This window comes from Lynx rufus, unplaced genomic scaffold, assembly GCF_022079265.1.
Source record: "Lynx rufus isolate CCGP_SWC_20201006 ecotype Redwood Valley unplaced genomic scaffold, mLynRuf1.p SCAF_14, whole genome shotgun sequence".
In the NCBI taxonomy this organism is placed as follows: Eukaryota; Metazoa; Chordata; class Mammalia; order Carnivora; family Felidae; genus Lynx; species Lynx rufus.
In genome coordinates this window covers 11,848,621-11,861,667 of record NW_025814828.1, presented here as the reverse complement: position 1 = coordinate 11,861,667, position 13,047 = coordinate 11,848,621, and the positions used below count along the sequence as shown (strand labels likewise).

Sequence of the window (13,047 nt, the reverse complement as noted above, 5' to 3'; positions counted from 1 at the left end):
GTCCCGGGAACACAGATACACCGATTCAACTTTCTGCCAGCTTTGCCCCCCACTGGGAAGACTTACTGAAGACCAGACGCTGGGGTCGGTGTCTCAGGTCAGCAGGTGGCTAGGGCCGAGAGTGTTCACAGGCTCCATTGCTGTTTTTCTCTCTTTAGGCTTAGGGCCAAGTCGAGGGGAGTAACCCAAGATTCCTTTACCAAGCGTTGACTGGCGTTGTTCTAGAGAACAACCTCGCAAAGTGGGGGTGGGGGGGTGGGACAGGCAATGACAAATGGTCGCATTCAATAGAAATACTTTGATCCCAAACTCCAGGGTTTAAAGGCGGTGTCTCATCCCAAAACGTGACTAAATGGCCAGCGTATTCAAAGGACATACACAAAAGATAAAAGAAAGAAATCCCTGTCATACTTACTTCATAGCCTTGCTAAATAAGGACACTGTGTACATTCCCACCTGGCGGGAATTTCTAACCATAAATGCGCCTTCTTTTCCCTGCAAAGGAAGCAAAGTGTGGAAGGAACAGAGAACATTTTTGTTGTTTTCGAAAACTATAGGTGGTAGGAAGATCGATCTTTTAGGTCCATGTTAAAGGTCACTGACGGTACAGGTCATCCAACAGCTGGCGCAGAGGGGCCCCACAGCTGACCTTTCGTCCTCTCACTCGGCTCTGAGACCTACCCTGTGTGCTCTGACTCTCCCTCTCCTCTTAGTTTCTAACTCCCACTGGTAATTTTCTCTCTCTCTCTTTTTTTAATGTTTATTTATTTTTGAGAGAGAGAGAGGGAGAGAAAGACAGAGTGCGAGCAGGGGAGGGGCAGAGAGAGAAGGAGACAGAATCTGAAGCAGGCTCCAGGCTCCGAGCTGGCAGCACAGAGCCCGACGCGGGGCTTGAACTCGTGGACTGCGAGATTATGACCTGAGCCGAAGTCAGATGGTTAACTGCCTGAGCCACCCAGGTGCCCCAGTTTTCTCCATCACAGCCTGACGTTTCAATCTTTCAGAAATAAAATTTAAAACCACATATCACCGTATCATGCCCTTAGAAGCTATTAGAAAACCAGAGATGCAGAACAAATCGTTTGTTAAAGCCCCATGCTCCACTGGTCTTTCTTAATGACTTGTGCTAATTCTAAGCAGATCCAGATTCAGAAAGAGCAGATAATAGCCTGTGAATGTGACGGGATCCCGAGTTAGGCAGTGAGGCCACCACGTTCTCGCTAGTCCCCCCTCAGAGACATCATTGGCGTGCTTTATTAGGTTGAACTGTATCAAGGCGTCATTTGTGCGGGGCAAGAGTTTGCTCCTGGTGATTTCATGCCTTGAGTAACAAAACCAGGGAGATTTATTCCCTATTACATCTGTTGTACTCTGGTTTAGGTGCTAATGAGCAGGGTCGGCGTTGGGCCAGACGGTTCCAGAGACGGCCCCCCGATAAATCATGCCCCCGACTGTGGCCCTGTGTACCCCCTCCCACAGGGAGGCTGGGGCCGGGCCACGTGACCTGCTCTGGCTAGCAGGGCATTCGCAAGCGTGCCCAAAGCACAAACTCAGCAAGTGCTTGTGGTGAACTACGGGGCCCTCCTCTCCTGCCACCTCCTTGAGGTCACCACGCTGTGAGGAAGCCCACGTTAGCCACGCGGAGCAGGACTGTGGCACCCCGTTGACCGCCCCCTCCCCGTCCATCCACCGGCTACATGGGGGTAGCTGAGCGGCCCCAAGCCAGACCTGCCTCAGGACTGCGGGCCTCACAGAAGGCTGAGAAATGGCCAATCTGGTTTCAAACCACCGATACTGGAAGCAGAGGAAGCGGCTAAATGGCAAGGGCCCGGTACCCCAGGGGGCGGACCCCGTGATGACGTGACTGTATGGTTAGCCCCCCGCTTTCTATGAGAAGCGCGTCCCCACCCCCCCACCCCCCGGGCCCAGCGGGAGAGAGTCTTAGAGGCTACTGTAAAAACTCGACTGTTTACCTTTTGTCTCAGTAACTGCTCAGACTGTGACCTGGAGATGTTACCTGCAAACCAGCTGCAACGAGAAAGAATTGCGTATTTGAGAGTCAGTGGTTTTTGACTGCATCGCTGATGACCCCACCTTCTGGCGGGTCAAAGGAGGTGTCGGCCTCCCTCGGGGACTTCCCAACGTGACTGCTCCAGAGAATCACCTGAGGAGCTTTTCAAAAATCCAGATTCCGGAGTCTCCACCACCTAACGATGCTTGTGGGGTGGGGCCCGCATGTCTGTATTTTCACACGGGCTGGCGCTGACGAACCGTTGGCCTCCTAGCTGGTCCCTAAGTTCTGTGTTTCGCTGTTTTGAGCGAGAGCCAGAGATTAGACCAGTGAAGAATATCCCACTGGGAAAGCTGGGGTAGCCAAAGATGAAAGTTCCTGTCTTTGAACTGTATGTTTTTCTTTTACATGTTTAAAAATATTTATTTATTTTGAGAGAGAGAGCGAGAGAGAGAGAGAGCACGCAAGTGAGCGGAGGGGGGCAGAGAGAGAGGAGACAGAGAATCCCAAGCAGGCTCTGCGCTGTCAGTGCAGACCCCAACATGGGGCTCGATCCCGGGAACCGTGAGGTCATGATCTGGGCCGAAACGAAGAGTCAGATGCTTAACCAACTGAGCCACGCAGGCAGCCCCTCAACCCTATATTTTTCTTGTAATAATCTAATAGAAGCACCCTTTATAGCATCCATTTTCAAAGCAAATGCTTTTCTCACAAATCTTTTTTATTTGCAGGATAGCAATACATAAGCCCCTGTGGTTGGTTATATTAAGACAGTAAGAGTTATAGCCACCCGAGAAAAAGATGATGTGGGATAGCCGGGTGTAATCTTTAAATACTGCCTGTTTCACTGAGTTAGCCAAGAGCATCACGTCTTACTTTGTGTGGAGAGCTCAACAGTCCACAGAGTTGTTTCTCACGTGGGATCAATGATGTCTGTAGTCTTTTGGCCTTGGCAGAAATGTCATACTAGGGAAGCGACCAGGGAGTGAGGTGGGAGGGGGCATGGGTTTGGGGCTCACAAGGACCCTCTGCTAGAAGATAACACCCGAGGAGGGAAGAAATGCCTGAGGGTGAGGGTGTGCTGTGGGGGGCGGGGGATGGAAGTGTCAGCTGGTGGGCAGGCTAATGAAGTGGCAAGAGCCATCAGCCAGCTTGGAGTTCTGGGTTCTAGACATAACTTCCTAATAAGTAGTCGTACGGCTTTGGACAAGCCACTTAGCCTTTTTTAACCTTGGAATTACCCATTTGTAAGATTAGGATGAGGGTTGAATTTGAGAAGTTTAAAAGTCTCTTCTAAAAAACAAGGCTCTTCTAATTCTACCTTTATAGATACTATATAATTAAAACTTGAGATATTAACCGATCATTTTATTACTTAATATTTACTTTATTATTTAATTAATTAATTAAATTATATTAAATTAAATTAATTTAATAATTAATTTAAAATAAAATAAATAAAAATATATAAATAATAAATTTAATTAATTAATAAATATTAATTAATATTTACTTTAATATTTAATTTATTACTTAATATTTAAGCTAATCACAGCTAACCAAGAGACTCCTCAGGGAACATGATTGAGAATACATCTCCATGGGAGATAGAAGACAGAGATGGTCAGGAATAAGGAGGGAAGCCTGGAGAAGCAAGGTGAGATTGTGAATAAGCCCCTCCCCCCCATACACGCATGTACACTCTGCCTGTGTCGTCATTTTGCTGGGGTCTGACTCTGTTTTTAAAAAAGATTTCAGTATGTCAGCGTCAAAGCAGCAGAGGCTTAGGCCTTGCCCTGAGGTGTGACATTCCACCTAAACCTCGGTGACTCAGCCTTCAGTAGAACAGAATAGAATTGCTCATGAAGTTCTGGCCACAAAACACATGCTTCAGGGCCACTGATAGAGGGAGAAGCTGGGGGCACCAAGCACAGTGCAAGGGGCTGAGCCCCAGATCACACAGTCCTCTGGATCTGATTTCCCTGCGGCGTGTCTTTGACTTTGAAGAGGGCAGGTCTTTCCTGATGGATTCCCCAATGCACACCTCTCACGTACCATTTGAATTTAGAAATGATGCAGATAGAGACTGTCTTTATGGTCAGATCAGGACTTTCCAAAGCAAAGGAAGACTTCCACTTCATTGAAATGCTAACGACTAAAACCCACAGGTAGAAGGTCACTCCCTTTGGTTGTCATCTGTCAAAGTGCTATTATCTTTGGATATTTTTTTTTGTTGTTTGTTTGTTTTTCAACTGACTAAGAAAGCCAGGCGCCCCCCCCCCCCCCCCCCCCCCCCCCGTCTCCTTTTTTTTATTTAATTTTTTAAATTTACATCCAAATTAGTTAGCATATAGTGCAACAATGATTTCAGGAGTAGATTCCTTAATGCCCCTTACCCGTTTAGCCCATCCCCCCTCCCACACCCCCTCCAGTAACCCTCAGTTTGTTCTCCATGAGTCTCTTCTGTTTTGTCCCCCTTCCTGTTTTTATATTATTTTTGTTTCCCTTCCCTTATGTTCGTCTGTTTTGTCTCTTAAAGTCCTCATATGAGTGAAGTCCTAGGATTTTTGTCTTTCTCTGACTAATTTCACTTAGCATAATACCCTCCAGTTCCATCCACATAGTTGCAAATGGCAAGGTTTCATTCTTTTTGATCACCAAGTAATATTCCATTGTGGATATATACCCCATCTTCTTTATCCATTCATCCATCGATGGACATTTGGGCTCTTTCCCTACTTTGGCTATTGCTGATAGTGCTGCTAGAAACATGGGGGTGCATGTGTCCCTTCGAAACAGCACCCCTGTATCCCATGGATACATGCCTAGTAGTGCCATTGCTGGGTCGTAGGGTAGTTCTATTTTTAATTTTTTGAGGAACCTCCCTACTGTTTTCCAGAGTGGCTGCACCAGCTTGCATTCCCATCTTTGGATAATTTTTGTGCTGGTGTTTCTCACTTAGTTTGAATTGTTCCATCAGAGGCTTTCCTGAGAGTGGATGTTGGGGAAGAAGGTGGAGATAAAGGGGAGCCAGAAGGTGGTAAAAAGGCCACACTGTGGAGGTTTAAGGCATACAGCCTGTCTTCCCTAACGTGGCACGGATGGCTAGGGCCAGGCTGGGTTGGAGGTAAGACAAAGAGTCGAAACAGTGTCACGTACTTCATAAAACCTCTCACTGTACCTAGAGGCAATACATCAGTGACAGCACTCATACAAAGACAACTAAAAACAGTATAATCCTGGTGTTCGAGCAACTTAGCCGCCATTGGGTAGTAGGTGTCTAAGAGACGCAGTCTGTCCTATCACTCCTGCCTCTCCTTAATGCCAATTTTAAATAAAGTTCAGGGGACTTATTTGTCCCTATTTGTAGAAGGATTCAGTCTTAGATGTTGGAAAGGATCTTAACGGCCCCTCAGACCAACCTGTCTCAGTATAGTTGGGGTGATCACACATTTGTATTTGCCCAGAAGAGTCTGGTTTGTGCCTGATGTCCAGGTGCAATACTTTTTTTAATGTTTATTTATTTTTCAGAGAGAGAGAGCTCATGCTCTGGGAGGGGCAGAAAGAGGGGGAGACACAGAATCTGAAACAGGCTCCAGGCACTGAGCTGTCAGCACAGAGCCTGACACAGGGCTCAAACCCACGAACCGGAGATCATGACATGAGCTGAAGTCAGATGCTTATACAACTGAGCCACCCAGGCGCCCCAGGTACAATGTTCAATAGTGCAGTGTTTCTCTGTCTAAATGTCATATCTTGTATCTACGAAGACAAAGTGAAATGAAGGGAACTCCAGGTATACGATAAATCCAATGAATATGTATAGCTAGGTTAGATGATCCAGATTGAGGAAAAATATTTCCCTTAGTAACAATCTAGCTCATTATCACCTGTCATCCAGATAAATGGCCCAGAACCTCACATGAGTTTACCCTTGTAAATACAGCCTCCTGAGCAAGTCCCAGCCATCTGCTTTAATGCCTTTGGGGAAGAATAGAATAGAAACATCTATGTTAGTTTTAGAGGAATACAGAGGACTTTCAAAACTCACTCATAGTCATCCAGGTTTTCCTCTTCTTCAGATGAACTTGACTCGGGGAATCCCCTTAGGAAGAGAGGAAACAACATGAATGCAAAAAACCCACCAAGAAATAATGCAATCACCTAGCAGTGCAATATCAAATCCCTCCCTGCTTTCACCCCATAAATAAAATTTAGACCCTTAGGGTTCCCTCTTTGTACCTGGGGAGGTATCTGCAAAGCGAAGAGAGAACCACTCAAAAGTTGAGCTCATGCCCAGTTTAATGAGAAAATGGCTCTTTGATACGGGAGGCCCCCAGGAATGTGGGTTTGTTTGACTCTTTTGAAGAGCAGGCTCATGAAATAGATGAATGCCTTCAGTGACAGCTGTAGTATAACATTAAAAAAAGCATCTGGGTTGTGTGGAGAGCAATTCTTAGAGAAGAGTTACTCAACTCTAGGTGGTTTTTCCTCCTAGAGATGCCCGAGCCACGTATTCCACTGTTCATGCTAACACCAGTGGATATCACGACCAACGGCCAGGACATATCAGTGCGAGGAGAAGTGTAACCCATGAGCCATCGGCTCAGACCAACTTAAGGTTTCAGAGGGGCAAAGTATGTGAATTTTTTTGGTTTGCGTTTACCTTAAACATGAAGTCTAGCTGCAAAATGATTGCAAATGTGCTTAGTTTTCCTGCAAATGGAAGCAAATCCTAGGTATAAAGGAATATCTGAATTTGATTTACCATGACATCTTTGAGGTGCTGTGATTTACGACAGTCCTTTCCCTCTGGTTGCCACATGCGAAATCTTCACTGCTATGACAAAAGATACATTTCGTAAATTTATGTTTATTTATAAATGTTAAATGACACAAATAGTTGTGTTAGATATCTTCTAGCTTCATTTAACATTTTGGCCTGTCCATTTCACTTGGTTTGGGAATTTAAGCCAATGAGTCATTTTCACGTTTTTGTCCTTGCGGGGACCCCAGTAACCAGCAGTAGTTTGACAGTGTTCCTAAACAAAAGAGAACTGTTAGTAGAAAAGTTGGATTAATAAATCATCTTGGGTGGGTTTGCCCTGGTTTTCTTACAGATATGCAAGCATTCGGTCCCTTATATATTTTAAAATGCAATTTTCCTCTTGGCTGTTGCGATTGCAATTAAAAGCCTTGAAAATACTGAACTTCTAACTCCACGTGGACACACGTGCTCCCGCAGGATCTTCATCACCCTCTGCCGTGCATCATTTTCCCTCTTCGTCTTGGGCGTTAAGCGGAGCATGAGGAAGTGCCTACCTCTCCAAGTCTAGAGGCTGGTTTGTTTGGAATGTGGGACCTATTTCCTGCTTGCCTTCAGATCTCAGGCTCTTTTTCAAAACCACAACACTGGAATGCCTCCCTCTCTGCCTTCCAAAGAGCTTTGCTCACTAGCGTGGCTTTTTTACTTCCATCTCTTCATAAGACAACTCTTATTTTACTTTATTATTTTTTAAGTAGGCTCCGTGCCCAATGTGGGACTTAATTCACAACCCTGAGATCAAGAGTCGTGTGCTCTACTGACTCAGCCAAGCAGGTGCCCCACAGAGCTTATTTTAAAGCGCTAAGCAATTTATTTAGCTTTGATGTTTTTAAGAACACGCGGAGAATGTCCATTGATAGTGTATCTCTTAGGTTTATCTGTATAATAGAACACTACACAGACATTCAAAATAATCGGGTAGGTTGCACAATAGTGAGAATGTACCTAGCACCTCTGAACTGCACACTTAAAAATGACCAAGATGGTAAAATGTAGGTTATGTTTTATCACCATTCAATATTTTTTTCAAATTAAGACTTAAGTATATCCTCATGTATTTAAATAGGAAAAAATGTCCAAGATCTGAAGTAATTCTCCATACACAGTAACATGTTCCTACGGAACATTCTAGAGCAATGTATGCTGGGTATTGTGCAATTCATGAAAGCATGCATTATGTTACTACTCAGAAAAAATTAAAAAGCACTTCGAGTGAGGATAATTGATAAAAAGTATTATCTACTTACATGAGGTGAGAATCATGGCTGCATTTAAAAATTCAATCTCCATGAAGACCTTTTAGCAATTATCATCATTCACTCACCGATGTAATGCTACTCACACAAAGAAGTGATTAATCAATTCTTTGTTCAGATAACTAGCTTTCTCAAGTTCTAGGGAAAAATCCAAGGTCAGGACTACATCTTGAGGGGTGTCAGAAAAACTCAGCAGTCAAGATAAATTGTGTTTTCATGAAATATTTTTTAAATAAAAATTCATGCAAAAAAATCCATGCTGAATGACATGTCGATATTTTCAATAAAGGTAGGATCTGGCCATCCAGGAGTTGGGGGCCCTGCCAAGCTCCTGTGACTCAGTGGTGCTGACTGCTCATTTGAATACTGATCGCTTTCGCCGCACGCCTTCCTCGGCAAATCCCCGGGGCTTCCGGCAGCGAGGGGACCTGGCACAAAGTTGACGTGACACCCACTCTGCTAGGATCTGCGTCTATGGATGGTCTCCTTCCACAGGAACACTGGGTTGCGGGCAAATAAATGTAACACGTCCCCTCAGGCAGCCGGTGTAGATTAACACACCGGGATTCTAGCTCCACTTTGAAACGAGAGGTACCACAACTTGCTAAACCGAAAGCAACTACAGGAATTCCCTCACATTCTTCCAAGTTCTCTGTGGCCCAGGACTGTATCGTGGGTACAGTGAGGCATTTGCTTTAGATAAAAATGATGAGGATGGAAAGAATAAAAGAATCAGAGCCCGAGGGAGAAAACAAAGAAAGGAGAGGCCTGGGGAGTCAGAGAGATGTTGTGCTCCTTGACCCGTTCTCTGTTGTCGTCTTGCGATTCAATTCGGTCTTTACTGAGCAGCACGGATGGGGCTGCTTTGGTCCCTGGCGGGATGCAGTTTAGGTGCTGTCTTTCGAGGCAGTTTTAATTCTGCCTTTAGGTGGCATCTTTTGGCTTAGAAACGTGAGAAGACCCGGGGCACCTGGGTGGCTCAGTCAGCTAAGCGTCCGACTCTTGATTTCGGCTCAGGTCACGATCTCAGGGTCATGAGATCAAGCCCCTCATGGGGCTCTGCGCTGACAGCATGGAGCCTGCTTAGGATTCTCTCTCTCTCTCTGCACCTTCCCCGTTCCCACGCATGTACGCTCTCTCTCTCAAAATGTGAAAAATTAAAAAACAAAAAACCCAAAAACACGAGGAGGCCAGTCCTGTCAGGAGAGGTGGTGGTGTACATCCTGAGAGGGCAGCTGAAGCCTCGCCGGGAGTGTTACTTGTCATTTGTAAGCACATTACAAAAGTTAGCCCACCCTACATGGTCTCACGTAAAGGATATATTTTAAAGATTCCGAGTTCTGGCACATAAGGTTATCAGGGGGAAAGGGGGAGAGAAAGAGGTGGGAATAAAACGCACAAGTGTTGCTTAGCTCACAGTTGAGATCATCTAAATGGAAAGCCTATGCTGTTCTGTCCCAGTGGGGCTGCCGCTGGCCCAGGCTCCCGGCTCAAGCACTGAGCGTTTCCTGAGAGGACAGCCCTAGCACAGCCAAGGCCTACATGGACAGTTTTGAGGCTGGGGTCCAAGGCAGCGAGGTAACCTCTACCCTACATGCGGGCAGCTGCACGAAAAGCTTGTTTACCTTTTCAGTTTTCTTACTTGCCACCAGTCAGGGCAGTCTTCTCTTGGAATATGCTGCAAATTGACGTTTAGCTGGGAGCCATAGTTTTTCTTGGAGTCACTGTCATACTGGGCGACAGTGGTACTTGAAGATGGTTCATTCATTTTGAAAATAGGAACCGCTCGAGGAATCTTCAGCTTTGGAGGAGAAGAGATTTTAATATATCAGAGTGAGGCACAGATTTGTGCACTGGGAACTAACAGGCCAAGTATATCAGCTCTTAAAAAGGAAAGAAGGAGGGCAAGAAAGAAAAGAAAGGAAACTGAAAGGAAGGAAGGAAAGAAGGAAGGAAGGAAAGAATAAGAAAGAAAAGGAAAGAAAAGGAAAAGAAAAGAAAAAAGAAAAAGAGAAAAGAAAGAAACGGCCGATACTAAGAATTGGCGAAGATACGGACAGAGCAACTGGAACGCTCACGCTTTACTGGTTGGGGTGCATAACCACACTGAAGATAGATCTGCAAGATCTAAAGCTGGGCGTGCACATACCCTATGATCCAGAAAGTCTATATGCACACCCAACATTGAAATCAAAAGACCTGTAAAAGAATGTTCACAGCAGAATTATCCCAATTAGATAAAACCCGGAAAGAACCGAAATGCCCATTAAAAGGGTAAAAGAATAAACATATTTTATACTAAGCAGAAGATGCTACCCTTCTGGTCCTGAAGATGGAGGAGAGGGCCAGAAACCGAGAATGTAGGTCGCCTCTAGAAGCTGGAAAAGAAGCTGGAAAAGGCAAGGAGATAAAATTTTTCCCCCTAAAGCCTCTAGAAGGAATACAGCCGTGTGGGCCCATTTTATTTTAGACTTCTGACCTTCGGCACTTCAAGAGAATACATTCGTATTGCTTTAAGTCACAAAATTTGGGGTAATTTGTTACAGCAGCAATGAAACTACCACGGTGGTGTCCTCACACAGAATTGTATACAGCAATGAGAATCGACTACAACCATACCCTAAAGTCATAAGACAGATAATAAATGGCTCTATGCTTTCAGATTCCCTTTATATAAAGGTCAAAACCAAGCAAGTAATCTATGAAGTTATAAATCAAGCTAGTGATTACTCTCAGGGGGATGGAGTGACCAAAAAGGAACATGATGGCACCCCTGGGATTCTGTGACGTGCTGTTCCTTAATTTGAGTGAGAGTTACGCAGATGGGTTCCGTTTGTGAAAAGGCATCAAGCTAAACACGTAGGACTTGTATACTTTTCTAAGTGCATGTTATATTTCAGTTAAAACTTCACAGAACAATGTATAAGCTCTCAATTTAATTTTTCATACTTGTATTTTTACTTTTTTTTTTTCAGGGATCGACATCCTGGAAATTTTAGTTATGCAGGACACCGCTGTTTATGAGCTATGCCGTGGTTCTGCCCAGAGATAAATGCAGTGGAAAGTTCCCTAAACGGAAATCTGAACAGACCGGCTAGAAGGTGGATTTTTAATTTCCTCAGCTCCGCAAAGTAAGTTCTCTCCTGAATGTTCTGATAAAAACGAAACAAAGGAAAACATGCTTTTCACGATACTCGCTCTGATCCCTGATCCCTTAGGGCAACTTACAATCAAAACAGACTTAGAAACCCTTGACCACTGATGTGCCGGCCTGATAATCTTCAGCACATTTCCCAAACAATTCCTGGCCAGAGATTAGATGCAGTGGTTTCTGGCTCCTAAATTATCCCCAGCTCTTAGATTTGTTTCAAATAAATTGTATTGGATTAGAATTTGCATACCATAAAATTTACCTTTCATAAGGGTAGAATTCAGTGACTTTCAGTAAATTTGTCAAGTCGGGCAACCACCACCACAATCCGGTCCAAGCACCTTGCTGGCACTCCTGTGGGTCCCCTGTGCACATTAGCGGCCTCTCCCCATTTCTGTCCCGGCCCCACTCCTCTCAACCTCTTGTCCCTGTAGGTTTGCTTATTCTGGACATTGCTGTTAGGTGTTTTACAAGGCCATAAATTCCAAGCTTCAGGACTAGAGCATGGACCCAAACCAAAATAGCAGTGTTGCCGATAACAATAAAACCCTCAAGCCTTCAGAACTGTATTAGTTTCCTTAGGCTGCCATAACAAATCGGTACACATCTAGTGGATTAAAACAACGGAAATTTGTTCTCTCACAGTTCTGGATGCCGGGGGTCCACCATCAAGGCTTCAGCATGGCTGTGCTTCCTTTAGAAGCAGTTGACACGATTTAACCTACTCCAGGAGTGGATTTCTTTTTGTCCCGCATGCTGGTTCACAAAAATTATATGGTTTTGACCCGGAAAGGGAGAAGTGTGTGTGAATGTGTACCGCTGAAAATAAGTACCCAAGACACCAGAGAGCTGATGGATGGGTAGAGACCCTCCTTTACTTTGAGGACGGCTTCCAGAGGATCATCGGGAGGCCACTTTATGTGTCCTCTGGCATGCGAGGAGGCTGACACCTGCCCGGGAAGCCGAAAGGCAGGAGCGAAGGCTACAAACCCAGGGAGGCAGAGCAAAAGCAGAGCAGCAGCCTGTCGTGTGAGAGTGAGCCACAGACTGTGGTCCTAACCAGAGAAGTCCAGGTTTTGTTTGTTTTCCTGGAGGCCAAGTCCACCCTGGGGAGAGGGTTGGCTGGGAGCCATCTTGAAAGGAACTCTTCCTGAGATGGGTGAATTGGCTCAGCAAAATGTGAGGACCAGAAACCCAAGAGCTAAAGGTGAAGACATTCCCTCTGTCATAAAACTACATTTGGATCTGCGCTCTCGCGGCAAACCCACACAAGTTGCCCAGAGGCTAAAGAATCAGCGCTGGAAAACTGTCTCACCCGGAAGCCACCCCTACCGAGTCATGATGGGATCAGCCACGTATAACTGTTTTGCATCAGACCCCCTCTCCCTGGGGCCCAACTGTGAAAAAGTCAGAAATTTCAGCTTCTTCATGACCCTCACCCGAAGCAGGCTTCCATCTGAGCCATGTGAAGGGGAGGAGTTGTCACTCAGAGTGATGTTTGGAGTGGTAGGATTATAACATCGGATGGGACAATTTAGAGGTTCTTCCCATGACTACGAGTCATTGGGAAATTTTGTTTCAAAGGAGAGTGACCAGAAAACTGTGGCATCTCCTGGAGATTCTGTTCAGAGACAGAGAAAAAAAGCACACCGAGTGGCTTTGAAGGGATAATGGAGGGAAAGACTTCTGCTTGTGCCCATCCATTCCTTCTCTAGAATATTCACATGAGGCAGACTTGGCCATGCTGGTGCTGGGGGAGGCATGGCGGTAAGTAACAGCTGCCTGTTACATGTGATGCCATCTT

General features: G+C 45.3%; 1 protein-coding gene across 5 annotated transcripts in view; it reads right to left on the bottom strand.

Moving 5' to 3' along the window:
• BMX (BMX non-receptor tyrosine kinase) overlaps window positions 1–13,047 on the bottom strand; it is a 52,609-nt gene that overhangs the window by 22,840 nt on the left and 16,722 nt on the right. For 4 of the 5 annotated variants that reach the window (XM_047075932.1, XM_047075930.1, XM_047075927.1 and 1 more), the window contains exons 7-11: window positions 9,718–9,893; window positions 6,780–6,851; window positions 6,063–6,116; window positions 1,974–2,028; window positions 416–495 (exon numbers count right to left, since the gene is read on the bottom strand). In XM_047075932.1, the coding sequence (XP_046931888.1) occupies window positions 416–495; window positions 1,974–2,028; window positions 6,063–6,116; window positions 6,780–6,851; window positions 9,718–9,893 (437 nt within the window). The remainder of the gene's footprint in view (window positions 1–415; window positions 496–1,973; window positions 2,029–6,062; window positions 6,117–6,779; window positions 6,852–9,717; window positions 9,894–13,047) is intronic. The other variant, XM_047075928.1, reaches the window with a different exon arrangement.